At 32.4% G+C, this 27589-nt stretch overlaps 1 protein-coding gene across 3 annotated transcripts; it reads right to left on the reverse strand.

The window, feature by feature from the left end:
* Positions 1-2504: 2504 nt before the first annotated feature.
* Positions 2505-27589, reverse strand: LOC134681312 (uncharacterized). Of its 3 annotated transcripts, none has more exons than XM_063540881.1 (2): positions 27347-27589; positions 2505-7444 (listed from the first exon to the last, which is right to left on the reverse strand). In XM_063540881.1, exon 2 carries the CDS (start codon positions 7250-7252, stop codon positions 4856-4858), a length of 2397 nt encoding a protein of 798 aa, XP_063396951.1. In that variant the 5' UTR covers positions 7253-7444; positions 27347-27589; the 3' UTR covers positions 2505-4855. The 3 variants fall into 3 exon arrangements, with proteins under 3 accessions (XP_063396951.1, XP_063396952.1, XP_063396953.1); XM_063540882.1 differs by lacking the exon at positions 27347-27589 and adding an exon at positions 21543-21600; XM_063540883.1 differs by lacking the exon at positions 27347-27589 and adding an exon at positions 17045-17105.

Below are 27589 nucleotides of genomic sequence, written 5' to 3' on the forward strand. Positions count from 1 at the left end.
TGATACTTTTTCCATTAAACATAAACTGCAAGATATCAAATCTAAACTATGTGAAAAAGATAAAAATGAGTGGGTTGAAAAATTGTTTAATGACAGAAATCAATGTAATGGTAATAAATTACGTATTTATAGAGAGTATAAACATGTTTTAGAATTTAGTTCTTATGTAAAATTAGTTCGTAACAGGCAGCATAGACGTGTTTTGTCAAATTTTAGAAGTGGCTGTTTACCACTGGCAGTTGAAACGGGTAGATACACCAAGCCAAAAATTCCTTTAAATGAGCGCACTTGTATATATTGTACAGATAATTGTGTAGAAGATGAAAAACATTTTTTATTAGGCTGCGATTTTTATGCAGATTTAAGATATGATTTAATGAAAAAATCTGGTGATATTTGTGATTCTTTTAACGATCTTGATTTACAGGAAAAAATTATTTTTTTAATGTCAAATGATGCTATTCAACCATTTTTAGCTAAAACTTTATATCAAATGTTTAATCGAAGAAGGTATTGTGTATAGTTATATTTTAGTACATTAGTTTTAATTGTTTTATAATATATGTGATATTTTTAAAGTGTCTCATAAGTCAGTAATTTGGCTGGATACCAATATTTTAATTGTAATATTTAATAATTTTTAATTGCATATTATGTAATTATATGTATTCATTGTGTTTTATATTGGTATGTGACACTATAATAAATTATTCTGATTCTGATTCTGATTGAATTTAAATTTGTTTGTATCCGACTATATGTAACTGGTGTCTTCCTCGAATGCCAACATTTTATATGTAACCTATTCCTTGAATGCCAACAAAAATATTTCAATGGATGTTTATATAATAACAATAGGTGTTTTTATAAGTATTTAACTGTAAAAAATAATAAGTGAACCTGATGAAATTGCTACATTTTATCAGTTTTTAATAAGAAAAAAATAGCAAAATTCAAGGGTTTAAATTACTATGAATTTAAAGAAAGAAAGAAAATGATTTTTTTTTACTAAAATGTATTTATTGAAAAAAAATTGGAGGGATAAAAATGTTTATTAACATGATAAGACGTATTTAGATGGAATATATGAATTTTAATTGAACAATTAGCTAATTTAAACTTCAAAAATCATCAAAAATAATTGAGTAAATTTGATAACTTTCAAGATGGTACTCTACAAAGTTTACAAAGTTTGAAGAAAATCCACAAAATAGGGTTACAAGAATTCAGTCTAAAGAGACCTGATTTTTTTTTATTAGTGTACGTGACTTTGAACTAGCTCAGAGGCTGTTCTTAAGTGTCTTTTTGTTGTTGGGATATACAAGTACCTGGCCACGTCCATTCTGTGTAATATTTCTATTTGCATCCATCTGATGAGATAAGATGTTTTCAACTGATTTTTATAGTTAGTTCGACTATGTGGTATGGGCTTTGCTCATTGTTGAAAACTATAGTTGTTAATTTCTGCGTTATTTGGTCTCTTTTGGAGAGTTGTCTCAATGTCAATCATACAACATCTTCGTCTTTGTTAGGACACTGATGAGTTGCAAATGCCTGTTGATAAACCCCTTATCAATATCATTTCATGAACACTTGCAAAAAGGGTGTAGTATTACTACCAAGAATAATACCATGAACAAACTGAACATAATAAAACATAGTTAAAAAGTTCAAAGTCCAAAGAGGCTGCTGTATAATTTGTGTAAAATGATTATGCACATGTTGACTTTGTGATGCAACACTTTTCAAAATTTCATTTGAAGAGAATCCATATTGAATTTCGTTCAAGCACAGTATCAGCAAAAAATTTTTGTTAACAACGTGACCAATTCAAGATGAATTAGATTTTACCTATCTGTTTAATTAGTATGATTGTTTTTATAAGCATGCACTTTTGTTGTGATAACTTCTTGCACCTATTCCTCGAATGCCAACATTATTTTACAGGTAAATTGTCGGTAGATCAAAGGATGTTGGCATTCAAGGAATAAACCTCCATAACTGATTGTTTGTGACACCGGGTACTGTCTGGTGAATGTTTCATTGTACATATTTAAATAAAATTTTATCAAGAGAAAAAAAAAGTATTTCTGCTACTGTTATCACTATATACTTAACTCTGAGGTTGTGAGTTTGAACCCCACTTGTGCTTGTGCACTCGACCTCAATCTTAATTGACCAGGGTTGTCAGTTTTCCAATCGAAAGTCTGTTGTTTTCTCTGGGAACTCTGGCTTCCTCCACCAATAAAAACTGGTCGCCCGAAATATCCCACAAGTGGCGCTTAAAAGTTGCGTTAAAAACCCCACAAATCAATCAATCAAGTATGTAGTTGACAAGATTATAATTTGTGTAAAATTTTATTATTCTTAATATCACATAATTAGTACAAATAACAACATTAAATGTTTAAAATACTTTAAAAAAAAATATATAAAAAATTAAATATTTATATCACATATTTAGTAACAAATTAAAATATCTAAAATTAAAACATCTGCTAAAAACATCATATATAAATAATATTGAAACAAATAAAAGAAAACCATTCAGCAACAAATATACTTATTCATGAAGGAACAACTTAGGCCATAATAAATAATAGGTTTGTTTGCCCAAACGCTACCTACCCAGAAAAAAGCTGCCTACTCAAATTCTTTTATTGTCCTGATTTGAAGAAGTTTTTTTTAATCAAAAAGGCATGAAGACTAATAAACATCTGATACTTCAATTTCTTTTTTTGAAAAAAGAAAAGAAAATGCCTACCTACCTACCCACTGTCTCAACCTTTGGATAGGGTTTGGGCAAACCAAAATATTTTTAAGTGTGGCCTTAACTGCTACGTTTAAGAACTTTATTCATATGTAACAACCGACCGTGTAAGACCCCCGTGTGAAGTCAAGGTCATTAAATACCCTTACCCTCACCCCACCCCCTTAGTACATGTAGCAGTATATTCAGCCAAAGTCAATTTAAATGAAATATTTTTTTCTGATTCAGTTCGGCCGTTGAAACCAGATTTGTTTTTATATCTATATTAAAATTCAAAAATGTGGTATTATTGCCCATGAGACAACTCTCAGAAAGAGACCGATTGATACAGATTGTATGTCACCGTACGGCCTTCGCCAATGAATCCATGCAACTTTACACTTAAGGATGTTCGCTGCTCAATTTCAAAATAAATAACTTTTCATAAAACTAGTATTTACCTATAGGGAATACATTGAGGAATCAAAAAAGGCAAAAAAAATAAAGGGGTCAATGTGCTTGTTTTTGAGATATTAGCCATTGGAATTTTGGCGGGAAAATGTTCTCTCTTGAGTTTTCATAGCTTTATCAGTTTATTGACCAGTTAAAGTTCTCAAATACTATTATAACATTAATAAAATTTTATAAGACTTTTACAAATTACTCAAAATTATACCATGTAAAAGATTTATAAATAGAAAAAATGGGGGTTCATGAGGGAAATTTTTTAATGCATTCAATTGGATAAAACCAGAGGATTCCGAAAATCTGACAAAAATTTCAAAGCATGCAAGCAAACATCCTTAATGTAATTCCTTCAAAAAAATATTCCGAAAAAAAGAAGGAATTTTGGTATAAAGCTGGTTTTATATAAAGTCGATATTATGTATCTACAGAGGAAGACTTAGGTCAGGAGCTTTTACATTTTTAAATACAAATATGAATATTAATGCCAACGTAAATTAAATTTTAAACATACTTTGTGCAGAATGAATGTTTTATTTGAAACCTAATTCATGCATTAGTTAATTTATTTTTAAAGTTACAGTGCGAAATACCTATAACTGTATAAAAGATCGTGTCTTGGCATTCTTAGGTTTAATGTCTGATCAAGATTGGTTTAAAATTGGGAAAATCTTCAGTAAACTACAAATAAAGGGAAATAACTTTCTAAATGTAACATTCTCAACTACCATTGCTGACACAGATTAAAAATCATTGATGAAAATAAATTACAAAAACAGTAATAAAAAAGAGGATACAAATCCATCAATCAAATGTCATAAATCGATTTAAAACAATGATTTGCATTAAAGTTTTAAAGACAAAAAGTAGAAAATATTAACAAAAACATTACTCTCTACATTGTGATTACGAATAGATTCACACTCACTCTAAACTACAATTAAACTTTAAAAAAGGGGTATATTTTCTCCTACAAAATAGAGATATTTTTTTTTACCTATACAAAAATATTCTGATTTCAAAAATGATGAAACACAATATTCTGTTCGAGCAGAGGACAAAAAAAATAATTCTGAATGATGAAACACAATATTCTGTTCGAGCAGAGGACAAAAAAAATTAATTCTGAATCCAGACTTCCCAATACCTTATTGTTTTAAATTAAAAAAAAAAGATGTATAGCATTGAAAAACAAAACAAATTCTGACTTTTTAAACAAAATACAATAATCCAACCTTGAAGTTAAAGGTTGCTCCCTTACAGTCAGGTTCCCCGACAGATTGACTTGTTCCTAGTTTCAGCAGTGGTTCGTGTCGTATCTATCGCTAGGTTTCTGTCTCAATGATGTATAGCCCAAATCTCATTTTATTCAATGGGAAGGAAAATATTTTTGCTAATAGATTTTGGAAGGTAAATGTTCAAATTTAATGACCCTTTTCTAGCCTCTACATATTTATAAATATATTCGATGTATCCCTACACATTTAGTACTTTATGATGGCCTCACATTAAATTTTGATTTAAAACAAAATGTCATAAAATTGAACTTTCATTGTCACAATATTAATAAGGATTCATGCAAACACTATATGATATACATGTACGATGAATTATTCGACATAAATGCATTTGAATCTATTTTCAAATTGTTTGATTGTCATCGTCAATATCACTAAGCATTGATCGTCTTAACGAATGACACGTTAAAGATGTTGCCATGCGCACTTGAGCAAGCCATGGTTTCTCTTTGAACGAATTTGCAATTGTCAAAGATTTGATAGCCCTGTCTCTAGAAGTTGCACCTTTGTGTTTCGAAACTTGATCTAGTAAAGGAAGAACATAATCCTCCTCTCGTAATCCATTCCAGTAAAAGAATGGACGACTCATGTTTTCTGTACTGATGAGGGGAAGCGGAACTGCACCATCAGAGGCTTTTGCTTGAGAAATTAATAAAGCAGACGTCAGTCGCTTTCTCTTACGTGACTTTCGCTCTTGCGTGGTAGCACTTGATTTTTCGGTATGAGTAGGGGATCTTGGTACTTCAGAGATAGTCGTCGAAGTTTTGGTTTTATCGAGTTTTAAATTAGACAATGTTTTACTAATTCCTTTATTAGGAGTTTGAAAGAAGTTCTTTGGGTTTTTCATACCGAGGCTAGGCGGGTTGTTTTCTTTGACATCTGTTGTATTATCTGTAAACACATTGTCATCAGATGTTGTCTGTTGATCCTTGCGTTTTATAATTGCGGGAAGCTTCAATAGAGTTCCCTTGATTTCGGTTTCCTTATCTTCAAGTTTCGACTTTTCAGGTTGATCCGGTTTCTTTGGCGTATCTTCAGTAGGCTCTATAGTCTGGTCTTTGGATAAGAGTTGTTTACTTCTGAATGCTGGCTTGGCTGGAGTTCTAATGGATCTTTCGTTTGATTCGTCGATAATTGGAGCTTCAAGAACGCCTTTGAGTTTGCCTAATATTCCTGTTTTCAATGGCTTTGTAGGTTCTAAGTCGTCTTCCGAAATGCTTGTAACTGTTCCCCGTCTTGCACGACTTATAACAGAACCAGGGGGACCAGTAGGTTCATTGACGGAACTTATTGACTCTAGTGTCCTTTGTTTGGCACCAATAATTTTGCCTAATGTAGAACCAGGCTTTTTCGGTAGAGCAGATCCCTCGTCTTCTGATTCTTCAATAGTAGCCTTAATACCGGTGATAAATCGAGTTCCCATATCAGTTCTATCCAGAATATTTCCCCACTTGGTGTTTTTCTGTAGTTTCATATTTTTATAGTTTGTAACTGCTGACATCTGTTTAAAGTATTGTTCCGGATCTTCCTTGTTGATTCCATAGACATCTTGAAATACAGAAAACGATTTCTTCCGAATACTTCCGAGTTCAGATCGAGGTTTTCCGGTCATTGGGCTATCAGTCACGCCATTGACGACGGGTAGACCAAAACTGACCAGTGGTCCACTAGTAAATGATTTTTTCTTCAAAGATGATCTTGTTGTTCCATACTTTGCGAAACATCTTTCTTTTGCAATGGTAGCCCATTCTTTAACTTTACTCAAAGTTTGAACAGATAATGCACCAAATTTACCAACAGAGACCTTTGACCATTGTCTGGTTAACAGAAACGAGGCGCACGGTTTAACTTTTTGACGCAAGGCGATATTGAGTGGCGCAAGGTCGTTTCCATTTTTAGCCATGACGCAAGTAATATCGTGATTAACCATTAATCGCAAAACACCAAGCTGATTATTTTCAGTTGCTTCATGCACCGGTGCTTTCTTTGTTTCGATATGTGGTTCCATTCTCATCCATTGTCGAAGGGGATGTTCTCCGATTTGTTCATCTGAACGGATACCTTGCTTTATAAGCGATCTAGCTAAATCTACGTTTCCATAATGTGCCGCAATAAATAATGCAACTTTCATTTGAAATCGAGCTATGACTTCTTCCGATGATATTTGAGCCATCACTTGAGGAGTAAATCCCATAATACAAAGATTTATAAATTCATTCCATCCATCCCAGTTTTCTAATCGAATCGTATGGCCTGCCTCTACACCATAGTCGAAGAGCTGGTGGTCGTCATACAGTTCTTTCTTGTTATACACAAGACGGAACACCGATACCGGAAGTCCAGATTTCTTAGCACAGAGCGTGCGCAGATCCTCAATTTTCAATAACGGGACAGACAAATCTTTATCAATAATTTCGATATTTTCATCGTTGTAAGTACAATAGATGAATAACACGGGTTTCACTTCTTCCTTAATGATAACCCTGATAGTAGATCCCGCGGGAATACCGAGGTCAGTAAAACACCAAGATTCCTCCAAATCTGCTCCGCCATAATGGAGCACCAGGATATTACGATCCTTTTTATTCAACTCATCAATGTAAATATTAAATTTAGCCTGAAACAATTTTTTCACATTACCAACTAACGTCCCTATAGGTACATCTAGAGAGCATCGCTCTCCTTCGTATAATCCGAAAACTAACATGGTTGTCTTTCGAATTTTTGCTTTCCTTTTCATAATCTTGATTCTTGAAGCACAAATTTTATACAGTTTCAATAACTCCTAAGTTGAAAAGATGGCTGCTCCCGGAAAGGCGAACTACCAATATTCAAAATGGAGTTTTGACGATAAGTTTGATATAAACAATGAAATCCGTGCGCAACACTTAAAATGCTGACACTGCCGTTCTTCACTGGAAATCTGCTATTCCTAAAATATAAATAAAAGAAAATGTAAGAAATGCGAAATTAATAAATGCATTTTTTTCTAGTTATATAATAAGTATATGCAGTAATTTTTATTTTCTGTGTATTTTTTTTTCTTTTGGAAGGAACAAAGACGGAGACCATTCTATAAAATCACAATGTATAATTGTTCAATGCAACCATAGTGCATGGTATCATATCATATCGTGTGATAATGAGGAACTGCTGAATTATCATCTCGTTCGAAAGGAAAATATGTAACGTATATTGTTTTCACATAAAATGAATATCCAGTTTGAGGAAGAATTTCAAGTGTGCGTGCAACTTTAAACTTTGTCAACCATGAACTATTGTCCGCCGGACAAAATTTCATAGAGTATTTTCCGCAGATACGATGTCATTATGAAGTATTATTCTTCTATATCAAAGTTCGTTATTTTCATTTCACTGTGAGTTTCTGTACATGACAATATTTCCGTAAAAAACTGTCCTTATTTCTCTTAAAGAAATTTGTCTTCCCTGAGGTTAACTTTTCTACTTCATGTCATTGAAAAAATGTTCCTGGAATTTTTAAGTTTATTCTTTAAAATTATAGATACAGCCGCAATATGTTGCAACAAATAACGTAAGAATGAAAAATTTGTATAATTAAGAAATAATTCATGGGGGCTTGAATATATCGTTATTTTACCACGGGCTGGCCCTTTATGACAAATATTTTACCCTGAGCGATAGCGAGGGGTAAAATATCGGCATAAAGGGACAACCCGTGGTAAAATCTAGATATATTCAAGCCCCCATGAATTATTTCGATTCTAACAGGACAAATACGGCAATTGTTTTGGATCGAAGCGCTCTAGCTGGAGGCCATTATTTGCCGTTCTCATGAATTAACGCACTTTTAGATTGGCGTTAAAGAATGGAGCAAACAGACAAAGTGACATGCTCAAACTATTCACAAAACTTATTTAGATAGATTTGGATGAATTTTAATGATAATTAACTTATATATGTTTTTTATGTATAAAAAAAATAAGGCTTATAACACATTTTATCATCGTTTGTTGACGTTTCCTTGTTGTGATGATTTTCGGTATCAGAAGCGTGTATTTTCCCGTAAAATGCTTAAATTATAACGTCATCATTCTATGACGTCGTGTACTTCATTCATAAAAAAACATATGACGTGGGAGTACGATCGGAACAGCCAATGCAATATATTCATATTTTACCACGGGTGTGTACTCAAAGCGTTTGAAGGACGTCATGTTAGAATATATAATTTATCACTGAACATATTTTTTGTGAGGCAAGTATTTTGTATATCAAACAAATATACATTTAACCAGAAGCTATAATTCTTATATTGTATTGAGAAATCACTCTTCAAGTCAAATTTCTAAAAAGTTCAATATTACAATATTAACACTGTTTAAATACATTGCATAAGTAGAGTACCGACACTCACTTGTAAATTTGTAATATATGTTTGTAAATATCAATCAAAATAAGACAGTGAACTGATATTATTGTCCAAAATATAAATTTCAATACCCCCCTCCCCCTTTTCTTGAGATGAAATTGCATGATACTCCCAGGAATCATGATCTCAACATACAAAATATAAAACTGGATAACCTCCCTTTATTGGGACAAAATTTCAATACGATCAATCTATGAATTATTTTCCAATAAAGAGATATAAGAAGATATGGTATGAGTGCAAATTAGACAACTCTCTCATCCAAGTCGAAATTTGTCAAAGTAAATCATTATAGGTCAAAGTATGATCTTCAACACGGAGCCTTGGCTCAATAAAAACCCATTCCAATGCATTTTGTTTAAAACGAAACTTTTATATTTTTTCCCCTTCTCTAGACATTGTTTTATACATATAACAAAATATGATGATTTTAAAACATTTGTCTTGGTGGACAATTTTTCATCTGGTTTGATAATATTGGATATGATACTGAATAGTAATCTATACATGTACAAACGCAGTCTTGAAATACAATGCAAGTTATTCAAAAATACGCTACTGGCATTTAGAGGATTTCAAAGGTTTTGTTTGTATATCAGCCATAAAATAAAACGAATAAAATACCCATATAAAATAAATTCAAGTTCATCGAATTTATCGTTTTCAAGAGATGAAAATTTTAGCACAATTTTAATCGCTTACCTTAGCGGCGAGAAAGTTCCAAACTGTTTTCCTCTTTTACAAAAGAGGGACGAAAGATACCAAAAATAACTGTGTTTACACTTATAAAATATTATTTTGAATGACGTGAAATGAACACACGAGATGTAATATGCTTGAACTCGTTTGTTTGTTTACGAGCTCCTTGAGGTTACGTTGTTATATTTACATTCAGTAGTACCTGATTAACGGATTATAGAATTAGTAGGAAGTGGATTAATCATAGTATGAAGTGGATTAATAATTAATAATCTAAAAAAAGAAAGAGTAACGGGTCAATTATAGTTACGAATCACTTATTATATATCATATATAGTCTGATAACATATAACAATCATATGCTAATTACTTAACGTCCAACGACAAATATTTCATACAAGTTTAAGACAAGTTACAAGCATCAGAGGCGGATTTAGGGGGAGGCCAGGGGTCCCGCGCGCTCCTTTTTGGGAAATGAAATGTGTTGCTTATATATAGGGAATCCTCGAAACGTGACTGGAGCGGGTCCCCTCTAAGGTCAGTCAGTGGCCCCCACTTATGCAAATTTCTTGATCCGCCACTGAGCATGGTGTATGATACATGTCCCGGATAAATGATAAATACATATATGATTTCTGCAACGGTTGACATAATCTTATGCTAAGTCATGAGAAGATTAATCCTTTAAAGTAAACTAAATTAAATCATAGACACAAAGCTAACAATTCGGCTGTAAGGCAAACGCGAATTTCGTCTACAAAAGTCTCATAAGTGACACTCGAATAAAAAAAGTAAAAAGTATATAGAATTTGGACACACAATTGTGTAATGGGAAATAACAAGATAAGACATTTAAATGTTGTTGTTCAAATCTAACAAGTTTTTAACGAATAGAATATAGGATTTGACACAATTTATAATAACATAAGAGGCGTCCTCTTTCAAACGTGTTTGATAGTTGCTTCGTATCCATGAATATACAGAATAAACAAGCAAGACATCCCAGCCAAGAGCTAGGAAATAGCTTAGCTCAAGACCACGACCTCAGCCAAATGAGCACCAACACTTAGTCTTGCTAAATGCAATGCCATGACATCCTCAGCAAAACCAGGACCAAGACTAGCTCAATTCAGTGACATTTTTGGGGATATTTGATAGATTTTTCATACTTGAGCTTGAATCGGAGCATTTTTAATGCCCTAATTTGGATGAAATCTTTCACATAAACTAATAGAATCAAATGAAACAGACACTAAGTGTGCAAAAAGTGTGCAAAAATCTTTCGTCAGATGAACCTGAAATTTGAGGCCAAAATCGGCCCTTACCGAACTTACTCCTTTGTTCTCGAATAGGACAGCTATAAGGGTAATATGTAAATAACTATGCGTTTTTATTTTCATTTTTAAACATCATCATTATTACATAATTTTGTAGAAATAATCAAAATAATTTTCCATAGTACATGTATTTAAAATCGTGTTTTAACAGAAACGGGAAAATGAGTACATGATACAAGGTCTCTATAGAAATACTACAATGCATAAAGTCCTACTAAAACTATCCATAGAGATAATGAGATAAAGCACAATACACAGAAATGTTTGCTGTAAGCATATAACCTCCTTACATCAACAAGTCGACAAAGTATTCTAAATACTTTCTTTCAATTTTATATTTATCTGAATATCAATTATACAATATCTATATCGAAAAATGATAGTAAGCCCAAAACATAATTTGAGATGATTTTAAAACTAATATTTAAACAAGCTCACATTTTCCCCATTAGCTTTTATAATCACCGCCCCATTAGACGTTAACTTTGATTTACATTTCAAATTGTATTATTCCCTTTTAAAAGTAATTTCAACGCGGCTTTCTTAACAGTAATATAATTCAAAATATTTGTTTTTGTTATGTAATTTTATAAAATCGACGGAAATTAAGCATGATCATATACTGTAATTCAGATTAAATCGTCTTGAAAATTGTTACAATATGGTAAATTTTAACAGGGTATTCAGTTTATATCATAGAAGAAACACGACGGATGTCACATGTGCACGAGCAGGATCTGCTTACCGTTCCGGATCACCTGATAGTTCGGTGTAGTTCGTGTTGCTCAGTCAATAATGTTGTTTGTGTACTTTTGTTTTTTTTTCCCTAAAGTTAGGTCTTTTTTTTCAGCCATGGCGTTGTCAGTTATAATTTTCGAATTATGAGTTTAAATGTTCCTTTGGTATATTTCGCCTATCAATTACCAAAAACATAAAATGTGCTCATGCACAAGAGTACAGAAATAAACCTCTAGAACGTATCGCCATTTGCTACACTCTTTCGGAAACTTTGAGGGAAGGGGTCACAATCACACATGCTCTTATTCGTACAACATACAAAATTGAGAATCAGTTAAAATAATTGGCAGATATAAACAGAAACTAAAATTTCCGTCACAAATAACAATGATTTGAGCTTTCAAAGTATGACCCCCGTTTATCTCAACTAAACTATAGTATAAACTTTCTTTGAGTAGCATTTATCAATCTGAGATTAGCTTGTGTTACATGTAGTACACGTCATTGTGTAATGGGAGGCACAAATCAAGTAAATGGCAAAATTTACACAAATAAAATTTATAAAAATAATAGCGATATATTCAGAGTATTGCTTAAAATTAATGGAGTTGAACATTCTACATGTTCACTTTTACTACGAACATTTTTAAAGAATTTAATAATAACTGTTTTAAAATAGATTAATTAAACAATTAAAAGCCGTTTATAGGTCTATATCGTATACTGATCCATACCGCATTCTGTTCTAATTTTTACCCATTCGTATTGGATTAATACAATCTTGGCTTAGCCGAATGACAATAGGTGATGATTGAAAATAAAAACAAATTCGAATAACTGACGACAAAGAACAATTTGTAATTATTGACGAATCAGACAATGCGGCTACCATACATCGACAATATTCAGATTAGAACTGTTGACCATGACCGACCGGTCAGATTAGGCCATCGATCCCATGCATGTGGTTTTCACAAAACAAAATAGATTTTTTTTCCTTGTCTAATATTTTGTTTCGGTCATTTTCTGTACATTCCCGGATTTATTTTATTTTTTATATTATTGAAAACAGCCAGGATTTTTTACTCCAGACATGATCCTAGCCATGTCTGGCGCAATTTGCTGATTTTTTAATTTCATTTTTAATTCCAAAACTAATTTTTGATTTGTTCTTCCAACTGTTTTGAATTCAAACACAACCATCAGTCATATGTAGACGGAAACAGCGTCTGCATGTGTAATACATGATACCCTTTTATGACTTTTCATCGGAGAGCAAGAAAAGGGAGGCTACTGATGAAAGATTCCAAAGACTCAATTTTAGATTTTCTTATTTCATGAACTCTTCGCCAAAAGCTAAATGGTCTCGACGTGGTTGCGTGATTGCTTCTAATGCGGCAAGTCATTTGTTCAATTTTTGGCTAAGTCAAAGAGTTTCACATTGGTGTTCGCCGCTGATTTCCACAAAAACTGCGGTTTAATTAGTTAAAGCAAAGGCGTTTGAACTCAGAGTCGGGTAGAGTGAAATATCCCTGGGGACTATTAACATGTCACCTAGCACGTAAATATTCGACTTAGCATGTTGGTTCAGTACAAGCAAGACTATAATGGTTTCATCCCGAATATGTATGTAATATTTGCCACTGAATGTTGAGAAGTCGTAATTACGAATCAATTAAATTTAATCTAGTTGAAAAACAAAACATAGTGCTTGACAGAACTGATAAAATGACAAACGTGTGCATATTCTTTGTAACTGGTTTTAACACCAAATCTTGGTCAAAAAGAGTATTACTATAAAATTGAGGAGATGTGGTATGATTACCAATAAGCAACTATATACCAAATGAAATGAAGTGGAAGTAATCAAGTATAGGCTATCGTATGAACTTCAAAAATGAGAAAACTCATATCTTACATAGGTAACTTTAAAAGGCCCACACATAAAAATATAAAATGACTGATTCAAACCAGAAAACTAACGGCCTAATTTTTAACAAAGAAATTTACGAAAAACAAATATGACAGACATAAATTTGTCACCAAAAAGTGTATTTATGGAATAAATTTTAAACAAACTAAAAATAGTGTACTTTAAATTAAAATTAGTCCCTTTGATACAATATTTAGAAGGAACAAACCAAAACTAATCAAACAGTAGAATGAATTCGCCTTTATCTGAATCCAACACCAGGAAAATGACTGTTTTCGAATAAAGAATTTAGAGTATAAATAAATGTTAACAAGGTCGATCATTCCAGTGTAAATTTTGATAATAAAATAAAACAAGTGATTATAGTGAGAAATTACTTGTCCAAGGCTTCATTTTTAAGGAAATGCATTCTGTTTATAAATTAAATTCCGTTAGAAAAAAAAAATTGCAAAATGTTAAAAATGGTAGAAATCACGATTGATAAATACCAGATACAAGATATATGGCGAATTTCCTAAAACTTACACAGCTGAACATCTTTGCTAGTCAAGGTTTATACGATGTAGTCCCCTCCTCTCCAGGGAAAGTAACTCTTGGTTAGCGAAGATGGCACATGTACGGAAATTTCTATATTTGCAAATTCGCGGCTAAATGCGCTGTCGTTACGAGGAAAAAATGACGATCTATATCATGACACATAGATCATACACATACTTAATATTTTAAAATAGAACAAATGGCTAACCAAATCTATAATCTTAGAATTAATAACATGTACAAAAATATTTGACGACTTTATTCATCAAAACACCTGCTTTTTAACTTCTCACGTCAAAAAATGCAATTAGTCTTAAATGCATTTAACTATTGTTAATTAAAGGCTTTAACTTAAGTATGTCATATCATGCATTTTATATTTAAATGCTATCAGATTTAAAGGACAAATACATGGACTAAGATTGCATGCGGTATTTAAATTTCATAAGAATATCAAAATTCGATCAGTTTTACGATATGTATTTAAACATACTTATAATTGTATAGTCGTTGATTATTTGTAAGGATAAGGTCATTGATATATTCAAAACTGATTTTTGAACAAGTTAAATGTTTAAGGACAGTTATTTCTAAAAACCAGACAAGGTCCATTAAAATGGTAAAATTAAATAACGCACGGATTTTATGGTTTCATTTCTTTGAGTAACTGGACAGGTTTAACTAAAAAATATGAAACATTTTGACGTGATAAATGTCTTCGCCCGTCCTGTGGTATGCTTGTTCTAACCCAATTAATTCAGTCGTTATATACTACTGCTCTACGATAGCTCGCTAGTGGGAAAGACGATGGCGGGGATGGACCGAAGTATTTGCATTATTTTTATGATATCCTTAAAATAGCACCAAATTCTAAATTGTAATTTCTATATTCAATTGTAATTTCTATATTCAATTGTAATTTCAATAGTTCTCCCCCTTTCGTATGCGTTCTATACATGTACAATTTATACCCCCATTAACACAGGCATTTTTTCTATCCATGGGTAGGTCGACTAGTCTATCCCTTCCAATTGATAGAGACAAATGTCGGTGCTCGTTAACCTGTATAATTCTGTGTTGAAGGCGGTCACTATATGGTAGAATAGAATAGAATAGAATAGAATAGAATCCAACATTAATTTCCACTCACTTCTATCAATTCATTTGACGCTGATCGCAAGAGGGAACTAATTATTCCGAGTTTATCTCACATGAGATATCAATAAATCTCAACAACAATACTAGATTTACTATTTGTAGATATAGGAAGATGTGGTGTGAGTGCCAATGAGACAACTCTCCATCCAAATAACAATTTAAAAAGTAAACCATTATAGGTTAAAGTACGGCCTTCAACACGGAGCCTTGGCTCACACCGAACAACAAGCGTTTATATTATATTCCAAAACTGTGATGATATCAGTGGTTTCCCTCCCCGGACTATGGGTAACCCCTTGTATGTCAAAGATAACTGTACCTTTTACACGTAATACATGAAATATTGATATTGAAAAGGACAGACACGCCTGACATGACTAAAGATCTAATTAAATAAAAAGAATCTTTTATTTTACTATCGTCAACATTTACTTATGATTCTAAAGACGTTTGTTTTTTACATGACAGTTTTTAGCGATATGTTTTTAGAAAGAAGGCAAGATGATTTTTTTTAAGGAAAACGATATATATGGCCAAAAGAAAACAATAACAGAGAACATATATCAGTTCATTTATATGAAAAGAAAACTAGCGATTGACCACGACAAATCTCCATTTTTGAATGTACAAAACATTTTGGTATATCCACCAAAACAAATTATGTACGGACAAACAAAATTGAGAATAAAAATGAGGTATGTGTCAAAGAGACAACACACCGACCAGAGAGCAGAAAATAGCTGAAGGTCATCGAAATTCTATATTATTTTAATTTGAGGGTATGTATATTTTGAAATTTTCTTTAAAGACGATATCTTACACTAACATTTTGTCTAATAAAATTACAATACAAAGTCCTCCGTAATTTGCCATAGCTTCTTATCTCTGTAAAATATATCAGTTATGAAGATAGAAAGGTCACACGTACAGATCTTATTTGTTAAAAATGTAATTCACCAGTTTATGATTCTCAAAAGTTGTTTGCGCTTATATTAAGAATGTTTACTTTGATTTTTCGAAATGCGGAATGTCAGAACCTCAAAGAGTACTATGACGTCAGTAAACTTTAAAACACCTCTGTCATTTAATGTCAAAATGTAATGCAAATTTATAAAGAACACTGTCACACTATATAGGTTTCCCTATTTAGAAATTAAGGACAACTATAATAAACAGTTCTCAGACCAACACTCGTCAAGTGTCCGTTTTGTTAAAAGCTTATAACCGCATATCAAGCACTTCAAATATGTCTACAGATGAACCAATAGAAAAGACGTACATTAAAGTTTTCATTGTATTAATTACGAACTGTACTATCACATTTATACTTTAATATCATACTAGTATAAAAACTGCATGAAAACATTTCATATTATCTTTTTATAATATAAGATCTTATAAGAATAGACAGCTAAAGAAATGCTTTATTGCCAATATAACCGTTAGACTGTTGTGAAGAGTTGTCTCATTGGCAATCATACCACATCTTCTTTTTTTATATTTAGAAAATCAAAACTTGTTGAAAAAAGCTTTGCATAAAAGATTGTCAACTTTAGTTTATTTATTTTTTTATTCCGCTTTAGTTTATATTTTTTTTTATTCCGCTTTAGTTTATTTATTTTTTTATTCCGTAACTGCGAATTCGCAAAAAAATGTAGAACATTTAAAGTATCCTTAAACCATTTATTAAAAAAATATACGATGTATATATATACTCACAAAATAAGTCTTATTCAGTAGTGACCAACAACTTGAAGTGAATGTTTGGTTTAGAGATTATAAATAAAACCCCAAAAGTGACTTGACATAAAGGAGCATTAACACGGACATTAAAACTACATAATAACGCTTTAAACTTCGCAACCACCATACATGTCACGCTTAAATCGATTAAGATTGATTATAGCATTAAAAGGATAGAAATGCAAAGTTATAAGTTAACGTATCACAAGGTTAAAACGTCTAACATTTTGTCTTTTAGAATAATGCTTACAAGTAGAGGTCGAATCTCACTTAGATCACACTGAGTTCAATTGAAAAATAAGATTTAGTAGTTTTAGATAGGATTTGATTTTCGATCATAAACGGAAGATAACAAACAGCATGGTTATTTATTATGACTAAAGGGAGATAATTAGGATAAATGTTAATAAGAGAGCAACCCAAAGACATCAAAGAATTTTCAAAAATATTTTTTTTTTTACTAGATCAATATAATATCAATATATCGAGCTCAGAGGCGGATTTAGGGGGGGCTGGAGGCCCGAGCCCCCCTTTTGGGGAAAAAAATGGTTGCTTACATAGGGAATCATGACTGCATGGAGTGGGCACACTCTTAGGTCAGTCAGTGGGCCCCCACTTATGAAAATTTCTGGATCCACCACTGGAACACTCGATTCTAGGGTGGACGGGGAATATATAAATGGTCATCCCTCGACTTTTTCAGATCCCCACTTTCAAACAAGTTTTTTTGGTAGTTTATCCAGTAGTCACAAACACTTGTCAAAGTGGACCGTCTATTTTGCAGTGTGGGATTTTCAACTACACAGTCACGTCCGGGTGGAATGTAGAACCTTGAAAAATGTGTTCCACTTTCTAAAGAACCCTTAATATCTTCCTTTGGCAATCTACATATGCAGCCTTACATATCTAGTTTATCTATACCTTGCATAATGTGTTGTCTTATCAACTCAACATTTTTTCCTCGTCCAGAATATGTATGAAATATCTGCCACAGAACGTTAAGCGGAGCGGAGTTATAGTAGAGTTTGTTTGTAGATTTCAATTATCAACTGAGTTTTTAAGTATATTATATATTGACAAAAAATGTTACTTTGGGATATACAAAATGTTGAAATTGCATGTGCTACCGAAAAATTAATAAAATAAATAGATATAGGAAGATGTGGTGTGAGTGCCAATGAGACAACTCTCCATCCAAATAACAATTTAAAAATTAAACCATTATAGGTTAAAGTACGGCCTTCAACACGGAGCCTTGGCTCACACCGAACAACAAGCTATAAAGGGCCCCAAAATTACTAGTGTAAAACCATTCAAACGGGAAAACCAACGGTCTAATCTATATAAACAAAAGCTTATATAAGCTATATTAACCTTGAGGGCTGTCTGGCCAATTTTTCTGGCCTTCTATACAATTCACTTGTATTTGTATTATATCAGGTCCGAACGATCTGATTAAAAATCATTAAAATATCTTGGTCATTAACATTAACGATTTATACCAGCAGTTTATCATGTCATAAAGTTCGATTTTCAGATACACCACATCTCCTTTTATTCATACGAACTCTGGATCAGCTAAGAAAATGAACGTTTTGATGATATCCATATGAGGGTCTACGTGGGGTTAACAGGACAACAATTTTGGGAAAAAAAAAGAATAAAAATATCAAAAATAGACAAAAAATAAAGAACTGCAACTAATGGGGTACTTAAGAGTGCATATCTATATAACGAATAGAGCATGGACACAATAACTAAAGAATAGAGAAAAAGATAAAAAGAATAATGAAATGAATTATCCCAATCCAGACCCTCCTATGTTGATTTCCGTTATTCGTTTTCTCAATTTCTTTCAAACCTTATCCAATGTTTTTGTTTGGTTGCAAAAATGTAAAAACTTATCCTACAGTGGAAGAATCGCTCTGTGATTCTTATTTATTGGGATGATATTATACATGTACGATGTTATTTATACGTTAAAGGTCAATACACAAACATAATGAGATAAAGTTGTTTGTCTTTCTTTTCCTTTTTTTATTGAAGAGTGTTTTAAGTGCAATCAGTTTTAAGATTCTGTTAACCATTTTATTATCAACTATTCACGCTTAATAGACTGGCGACATAATTCAATCTTTTCTTTTACCGTCAGTAACTTTCATGAACACATGCAAAACCATTGCACTGCGGTATTTTCAGGAAGTTATTGGAACAATTGTATGTGTAAGTACTGTTTAATTGCCTGGGATTAATTCATATTCCAATGTTATAAAGTACGATAATTCTACACAGATTATTAGATTTTTTTATATCGGTGAAGTTTTGAGTGCTCCTTGTTATTAATTCTGATGAGAACTTTGTTTCCTAAGAACAGTAGCAGTTATGCATGGCTCCTGCATGCATGGTGAAATTCGTATTGCTAAAAAATGTCCTCGTGTCCTGATGCGTTTTAACGTGCCATTATCGGGTGCATTATGACCTAAATATGAGGGGGATGTACCCTTCTGGAGCCAGGGGGTGTTATCTACTGCAGTGTTGGGTCGAGCAGGTGTACTAAACTGTCAATGCATCGAGATGATGTTCTTACAATGTAAGAGTTTTAAATCCAAACTTTTATTTTCAAATTTACTTTTTGAGTTAATAAAATTAAAGATATATACAATATGAGCGTGCATGGTAACTTTAGATAAGTACACTTTACACTGAACATTGACTTCCTTAACAGCTACGTCAGGACTGTTAGTATCATCATTTAGTCGTAAACAAAACCTATTAAATACTAATATTTTATCTAAGAACAAATATCCTTGTCCATTAAACGGTATTTACGAAACCAATCAATTGATTTCTGGTAAGTTAATCACATCCATGTCATTCGATAACAACCGGAAGAATTTCTCTTAAAACTCTGTGATAAAATTTATCATGAAAGATAATTTTCTAAAATAGATTTTGTGCAGTTAATTATAAATAAAGTGATATTGTGCATGACAACTGGTCATTCAACAAATTTCATGAAAGAAGCCTTTAAAGGGTACCAAAGCAGATTTAAGGGAGAACCGGGTAGGGGCCATGCCCCCACAGGTCACATAAATAAGTAGCTGCATAAATGTTTAAAGCATGATGTATACTTTTTACAAGTCCGATTTCTAGCGTTGTCTTACAGGCGCCCCCTTTTTATAATTCTTGATCGTCATCATCCGCACCTACATGCATGTTGTAAGAATTTTGTGGGGCACTTATCTTACTATTGTCTTGTCACTCTTGTGCATATTCGACTTAATACATGTGATAGAATTCAACTGATTTTGTTTTAAGTAGGAAATTTTGCTTTAATTTATATTCCGTATTAATTTTTACGAGTTCTATGTGGTAAATTATAATAATCATTTTATCCTTGATACACATATTGTCGTCAGTTTGCTTCAATAGAAATAAATTGTTTTTATGTCCATTGGATAATATCTCATACATACATGTTTGACGTTGAGCATTAAAAATTCGAATAGTATGTCGATTAGGATGAAGTGACGGGAAAATATGCCGCAACTGTAAAATGAGGATAAATGGATCGGCTTATCCTGTTTCCCCTGAAAACCTTTATTTTTTGCTTCCAAAACTTTCTATATGCAGTACGGCGGAACAGGTGGTACAATTGATGAATTGTCGTGTAATTAAAAATTATAGTTATTTTACATACAATAAAATTTACTTCTTGTGAAATGAACTGCTCGAAATTATTTACAATGCAAGTTTTGTTTGTCAAATTAACTATCATCAGTATTCATTTTACGATTATTCAATGTACAAAAGATATATATAAAATCTGATGTGAAATCATGATAAAAAAAAAACTATAAAAAAAAAACTATAAAAAAAAATACGGTTTCGGGCAGAAACAGTCCGGTCTTGTTCAAAGTAAAGTTAAAACGCTAATAACTCTATTTCAAGTATCAATTTCTATTTCAAGTATCAATTTAACAAATATTCAAAGTACAAACAAGAAGACATAAAATCTATGGTGTAATCATAATAAAAAAATGACTTTTTACTTACGGTTTCGGACAGAAACAGTCCGGTCTTGCACCGATTAAAGTTAAAACGCTAATGACTCTATTTCCAGTATCAATTTAACAAATATTCAAAGTACAGGAAGTAGATATAAAATCTGAGGTGAAATCATGATAAAAAATTGACGTTTTTACTTACGGTTTCGGACAGAAACAGTTCGGTCTTGTGCCGAGTACAGTTAAAACGCTAATGACTATATTTCAAGTATCAATTTAACAAATATTCAAAGTACAAACAAGTAGATATAAAATCTGATGTGAAATCATGAAAGAAAAAAAACCCAAACTGAAGCAGTTCCAAGTAGAGTTTATACGCTATTAAATGACAAATTTTACAAATATTCAAAGAACAGAAGAGAGATACATGTATATACAATCAAAAGATTTGATGTTTTTTAACTTACGTTTTTGGACAGATACAGTCCGGTCTTGTCCTCAGTAAAGTTAAAACGCTAATGACTCTATTTCAAGATTAAATAAATGTTAATATTCATGACAACTAATTGGTAAATATTGTTATATACCGTATTTAAATAGGTTTAAATCCCAGTTTCAATGTTTAATTTTCATTCATTACAAAAATATTGTAAAATATAGTTAGAAAATGTCACCTTAAAATAAGGCATTAAATTGTCACTGATTCCGACAATCAATACGACGCAATTTTAAGTAATGGATATATTTACTGTACAGCCGGGTTACAGAACAATCAGATCTACTTACCGATCTCGGACAGACGAGATTTTAAAATTTTAATCCACTAATTGTCATCGGTTTAAATTGAAATTAATTGGAAGTTGACATAAATTGTTAAGTATAACTTGTCACATAAATTTTACATTAGCATGGTTTCAGTTTTAGCAAAAATGTTTGTATATATATGCTTTTCTCCACATGTACTTGTCTCTTAAAAAAAGTATAGCCTATTTATAAACGTTTCATATTAAAGTGTATAGATATTATATTCTGAGAGATGTGCCTGTGTTTTCTTTCATGCACACTTTACATACTGGTAATGGAAAATCACTCTCGTTTTTGGAAACGTATTAAAATATTTTAGAAACAAAATGACAAAAAAAAACATACATTATGTTGATATGTATTCATTTAGAGATGATTTGTTTCCTTCTAATTACAATTACTTTTAAGGTTTTAGACAGTTTTAGATAGGAACTCGTCTGTGTACTATTAAAGAAGCAACACATTTTTTGAGTGATAGGAAAGGATCTTGAATGGGTTCACAGAATAGAGAATAATAATAGAAAAAAAAACAATGTTAATAAAAGAATACAACATCAAGCCCTCCTCATCCAGTCCCTTACGTGAGACATTTTCACGCTGTTTTCAGTCTAAAAAAAACTTTCATCTTAGACACTATAATAGCGGTCTAATCATTACATGATGTATGTTCTATATTTCCTGTATTGCCATAATTTTCTAAACTCAGAAACAATGGTTTCGCCTTGTTTGCTACGCTACGTTTGCTATTTTAAGGGCGCTGTTTTCTTGTCGGAATTCGCATTGGGGATTATGCAATCAAGACAGGGTATGCCAATCTTGTCAATCCGCTTTCATCCACATAATTTACGCGATTCACTCGAGATTTAATTTGGTTTGTATTACGATCATCCAAAAAGAAAGGCAAAGAGTATCTAACAAAGGGTCGTTCACACTTCAAAGACGAAAACGAACTGACAATGCCATGACAAATGACGAAAAAAAACACAAAAAACGAAGAACATATACAAAACACAACTGAAAAAGTTAGTCAAGCAACTCGAACCACCCATGAATTGAAGGCGAGATCGTATTGTCGGAAAGCATATTAAGCATATTTCGGTAGGTCAAATTCGAGGTAAAAAGAAGACGGGAATGCGGTAACAATAGTTGGATTATGTCCATCGTCATCTATGTGAGACAGATATTACATAACGGTCAGATTGGCGATAACGTATACAAAATGTCCAAACTGACGATTTCAACTTCACCACTTGAAGGTCTTGGTTCAAATTTGATTTACATGTTAACTACAACAATTTAATTATGATGTCTGTTATTTGAATAGAAAGAAAGATATGAATAAGTTGATTCAACCTTACAGTCATATAAAATAACAATTTGATTTTGACTTTGAATTTATAATAAGTGATTATTAGGTTACAGCGTGCTTAATATCTAAAATATTCTTCAAATCACATGAAGCTATACAAACCATAGAAAAAAATATCAAAGGATTACACCAACTTGTAATTAAATTTCAACCTTTAAAAACTTCAAATAATTACACTTGAAAAAAATATATACAACTTTTAACGTTTCAAACCTAGAGATAAAGAATTTTAAACATGTCATCTAAACTTAAATTTGAAGACTGTAAATAATAATCTAAGGTATTCGATTTTTCATCTCAAGTATTATCAAATATTGATTGATTGATTATTAAAGCAAGGTCGTGGATATATCGGAATATAAAAGGTATTCTATTGAGAATTGTTTTCAACAACCGATACACCTTAATGGGACGTTTCAAGTGTTTAAAACTCGTATTTCTTATCAAATACAATTTATATATTTAAATGCTTTAGAGATTTATAGATCTTGAATAGATCTACACGAATGAAGTTCTTCATGTCAGATTATTCATGATAAATTGAAGTTCGTTTTGTACAAAAATATATTTCAATCATCTGATATTTCTATGCGGGTAGAGTATATACATTTAGCTTCTGTGTATTTGCGTTATCCTATTTATCATCTAATATCAGTGGCGGATCCAGAAATTTACATAAATGGGGGCCCATTGACTGACATAAGAGGGGGCCCGATCCAGTCACGCTTCAATGATTCCCTATGTAAGCCACCAAATTTTTCCCGAAAAAGGGGGGGGGGGCGGGCCCCATGCCCCCCACTAAATCCGCCTCTGAATATAATAGTTCATGCATGTAATATTTGCTTAACGAGTATTAACCCTTGTCTCATCCAATTCCAGTAAAAATATGCTAATCATCTTGCTCAATAAACTATCTAGATGAGGGTTCAGGATTTTAAAAAGGGGGAGGTAACTAGGCAAAATTAGGAGTTATACATTAACCACATATGTCCAGAGCTCCATACGGGTGGAACCCCTTGGCCACCCTAAATCCCCCCTGCTATCAATCTCCATATGTTTGTCAAAAAGGTGAACAAAAATTATATTTTAGTATTTAAATGTAAACCTAGAAATTTCACTAATTGTCGTTTGATTTATCATGTTGTTGTCCATTAACACATGTGTTTTTATTATCATGTAAGTTATAGTCTGCTGACTCCAAAACTTATCTATGTCCAGGGTTATTTAGAGGTTAATGTATATATCTATGAAGTCTGCACACATCTCTTAGTCAGGAAAGTCTGCTGATCTCGGAAAACCGGTTCAATTGGTGTTGTCGTTGCAACTTCTGAAGCAGGGTTGTCGGCGACTGTCTGAACTTTTCCGACGTACTGTGTTAAACCCCCAGTTCATGAACGTCGGTCATGCTTTGAAGTTTGTTGTCGTTTTTGTTATTTTAAGTGGGTGTTAATTCACTGAAGTAAACCAAAATATTTCTTTCAATGAGAAAATTTTGAAAATATTTCAATCAGCAGATAGATAATTGATACAGAATCCACAAACGTTAAGGTAAAACTGCAAAACCCCTCTGTAATCTGCTATCATCCAAGTTTGCTGTGACATGTAACGGTCAAGCAAATTCTAAATAAGACCAACAGACGTCCTTGCAATCTTGCGTACCTTCAGTCCTCTACGCTTACTACGCTACGTTTTTCAATTTTCAGAAATGTATGCATTTTTAACAACATTTTTTTATTTTCCTCGAATCTATTTTTCAAAACTTACATACTAAACATTTCTGCGTACTAGTAATGATGATCATAGTGTAGCCAAAGGTCCATTTGGATATTTTTCTGATTTCAAGCCTGTTTCGACCTATATATGTATTACTGAATGAATGTCTTTAGACACTTACAATTTTTGTGTACTTTACCACATTTCTATTCTTCATGAGAGATAGGTTTAATAAACGTCCTGTAAAATCTCTTCAAAACTAACAAATTGTCAATAAGAGCTTTGAGTTTCCGGATCAAACAAAGCATCAAATTTCCGGTTTTAATCAATTTTGAACATTCTGGATCCGACCCAACTTAGTATTTTCAAACGCAATCAAGAAGCAAAGTACTACAGGTCCTGCAAGCATTATGCAATACATCAAATTAATCTATTTCCTACCATCTATTTTAAAGTGAGGTATTTAAATCAATACAATGCGCTTATCATTTTTCATGTAACTTCATCTGTTTCCTTGAGGTGTTATTGGAAATTGTTGAATTTAAGTAGTTCAAGCAAAAAAGGTTTTAATATACCAAATGGTAATGACATCCATACACATGAGTCGAAGACAAGCATAAGAAGAACAAGATGACAAAACCAAAAGTCGAAAACAATCCTTAGTCGAGCAGTTCTAGACAAAAACCTAAAGTCGAAGTCAGATAAAGCTTTAAGTCAAATACAAACAAGAAAAAAAAAGAAAAAACATAAATGAAAGACAAATAAAAGAACAAAAAAAAACCGTAAGTCAAAGAAAGCAAGACGACAAAAACCATGTCAAACAGACAAGAAGACAAAAACCATAAGCCTTAAATTAGCAAGAAGGCAACAACCATATTATAAGCTAAACCAAACAAGAAGACACAAATCATAAGCCAAAGACAAACAAGAAGACACAAATCAGAAGCCAAAGACAAACAAGAAGACAACAACCATAAGCCAAAGACAAACAAGAAGACAACAACCATAAGCCAAAGACAAACAGGAAGACAACAACCATAAGCTAAACCAAACAGGAAGACAACAACCATAAGCTAAACCAAACAGGAAGACAACAACCATAAGCTAAACCAAACAGGAAGACAACAACCATAAGCTAAACCAAACAGGAAGACAACAACCATAAGCTAAACCAAATAGGAAGACAACAACCATAAGCTAAACCAAATAGGAAGACAACAACCATAAGCCAAAGACAAACAAGAAGACAACAACCATAAGCTAAACCAAACAAGAAGACAACAACCATAAGCTAAACCAAACAGGAAGACAACAACCATAAGCTAAACCAAACAGGAAGACAACAACCATAAGCTTAACCAAACAGGAAGACAACAACCATAAGCTAAACCAAACAGGAAGACAACAACCATAAGCTAAACCAAACAGGAAGACACAAATCATAAGCCAAAGATTAGACAGAAGATAAAAGACAAAACCCATAAGTCAAAGACAGACAAAAAGACAAAAACCAGCAGGCAAAAACTGACAAAAAGACAAACTATATGTCAAAGACTAAAAAGAAGAAAAAACCTATAACACAAAGACAAACAGACGACAAACATACAAAACCACTACTTAACGAAAAACTACAAAAGAATCAGCATTACCATACACAGAAATCGAAAATTGAAATTTATAAAATTGTGACCACATGGTTAAACTTATGTGCCCAGGGTGGGCAGAAGTTCTTGTTATTGTATAATTAAAAGAGAATTGGAACGGGGAATGTTTCAAAGAGATAACAACCAGACAAAATAGCAAAAAACGACCCAAACACACCAATGGGTCTTCATCACATCGAGAAAGTCCCGCAACTGAAGCGGGTTTCAGCTGTTCCCTAAACAAAAATGTGTCTTAGTTCGGCGAAAATGAGCGTCAGACTAAACTTCTTAACATTTAAATGAACTGACATAAATTTTAAAAAAACATACAAGACTACAGGCCCGGGACTCCCTACTTTATGACAGGTGCAAAGTGCGATGGGGTAAAACGACGTTTCGTGTTTTGTAATGTATCAACACTCCATTATACATGTAGCCAATATAGAATAGACAAACACATAGTAATATGCACGATGCAACTTAGTTTAAAAGAATTAGACTTGGTAACAAAGAAACTTAGCCAAATGACAACGATATTTACTACAAAAATGTAGTATAAAACTGAAACTTTTAACAAATAAAACTCTTGAATCTAGCAATTCAGATCGGAAAGGATTACATGTAACTAAAAGCCACCGAATTTGAAATTCTTTACTTTTTTTCTTTCTTTCAAGTTTGTGTCGTATCTTCCAAAACAGTAACAAACATTTATACTGAACCATATTTACTGTGTATAACTTACTTTAAGTTTTTGACCGTCTGCGTTGCCGTAGCAACCACTTTTTTCTTTTAAAAAAATCCATTTTGAATTAAATGTCTGAATTATGAATATAAACTTCTATAAATCTTAATTCATCCCATTGCGTTTCGGCTCAGAATAACTAATTAAACCAGTTGATCAAATCGAACTCGTGTTAACAAAAAAGCCAGTTGCTATACGAACGCTTTGACATTCGACCTTTTGTACATCTCGGCATTGTTCTGT

This window comes from Mytilus trossulus, chromosome 8 (genome assembly GCF_036588685.1).
Source record: "Mytilus trossulus isolate FHL-02 chromosome 8, PNRI_Mtr1.1.1.hap1, whole genome shotgun sequence".
NCBI classification, from domain to species: Eukaryota; Metazoa; Mollusca; class Bivalvia; order Mytilida; family Mytilidae; genus Mytilus; species Mytilus trossulus.

Coding starts and splice junctions, on each gene's coding strand:
- LOC134681312 (XM_063540881.1), bottom strand. CDS start 7,252: ATGAAAAGGAAAGCAAAAATTCGAAAGACAACCATGTTAGTTTTCGGA.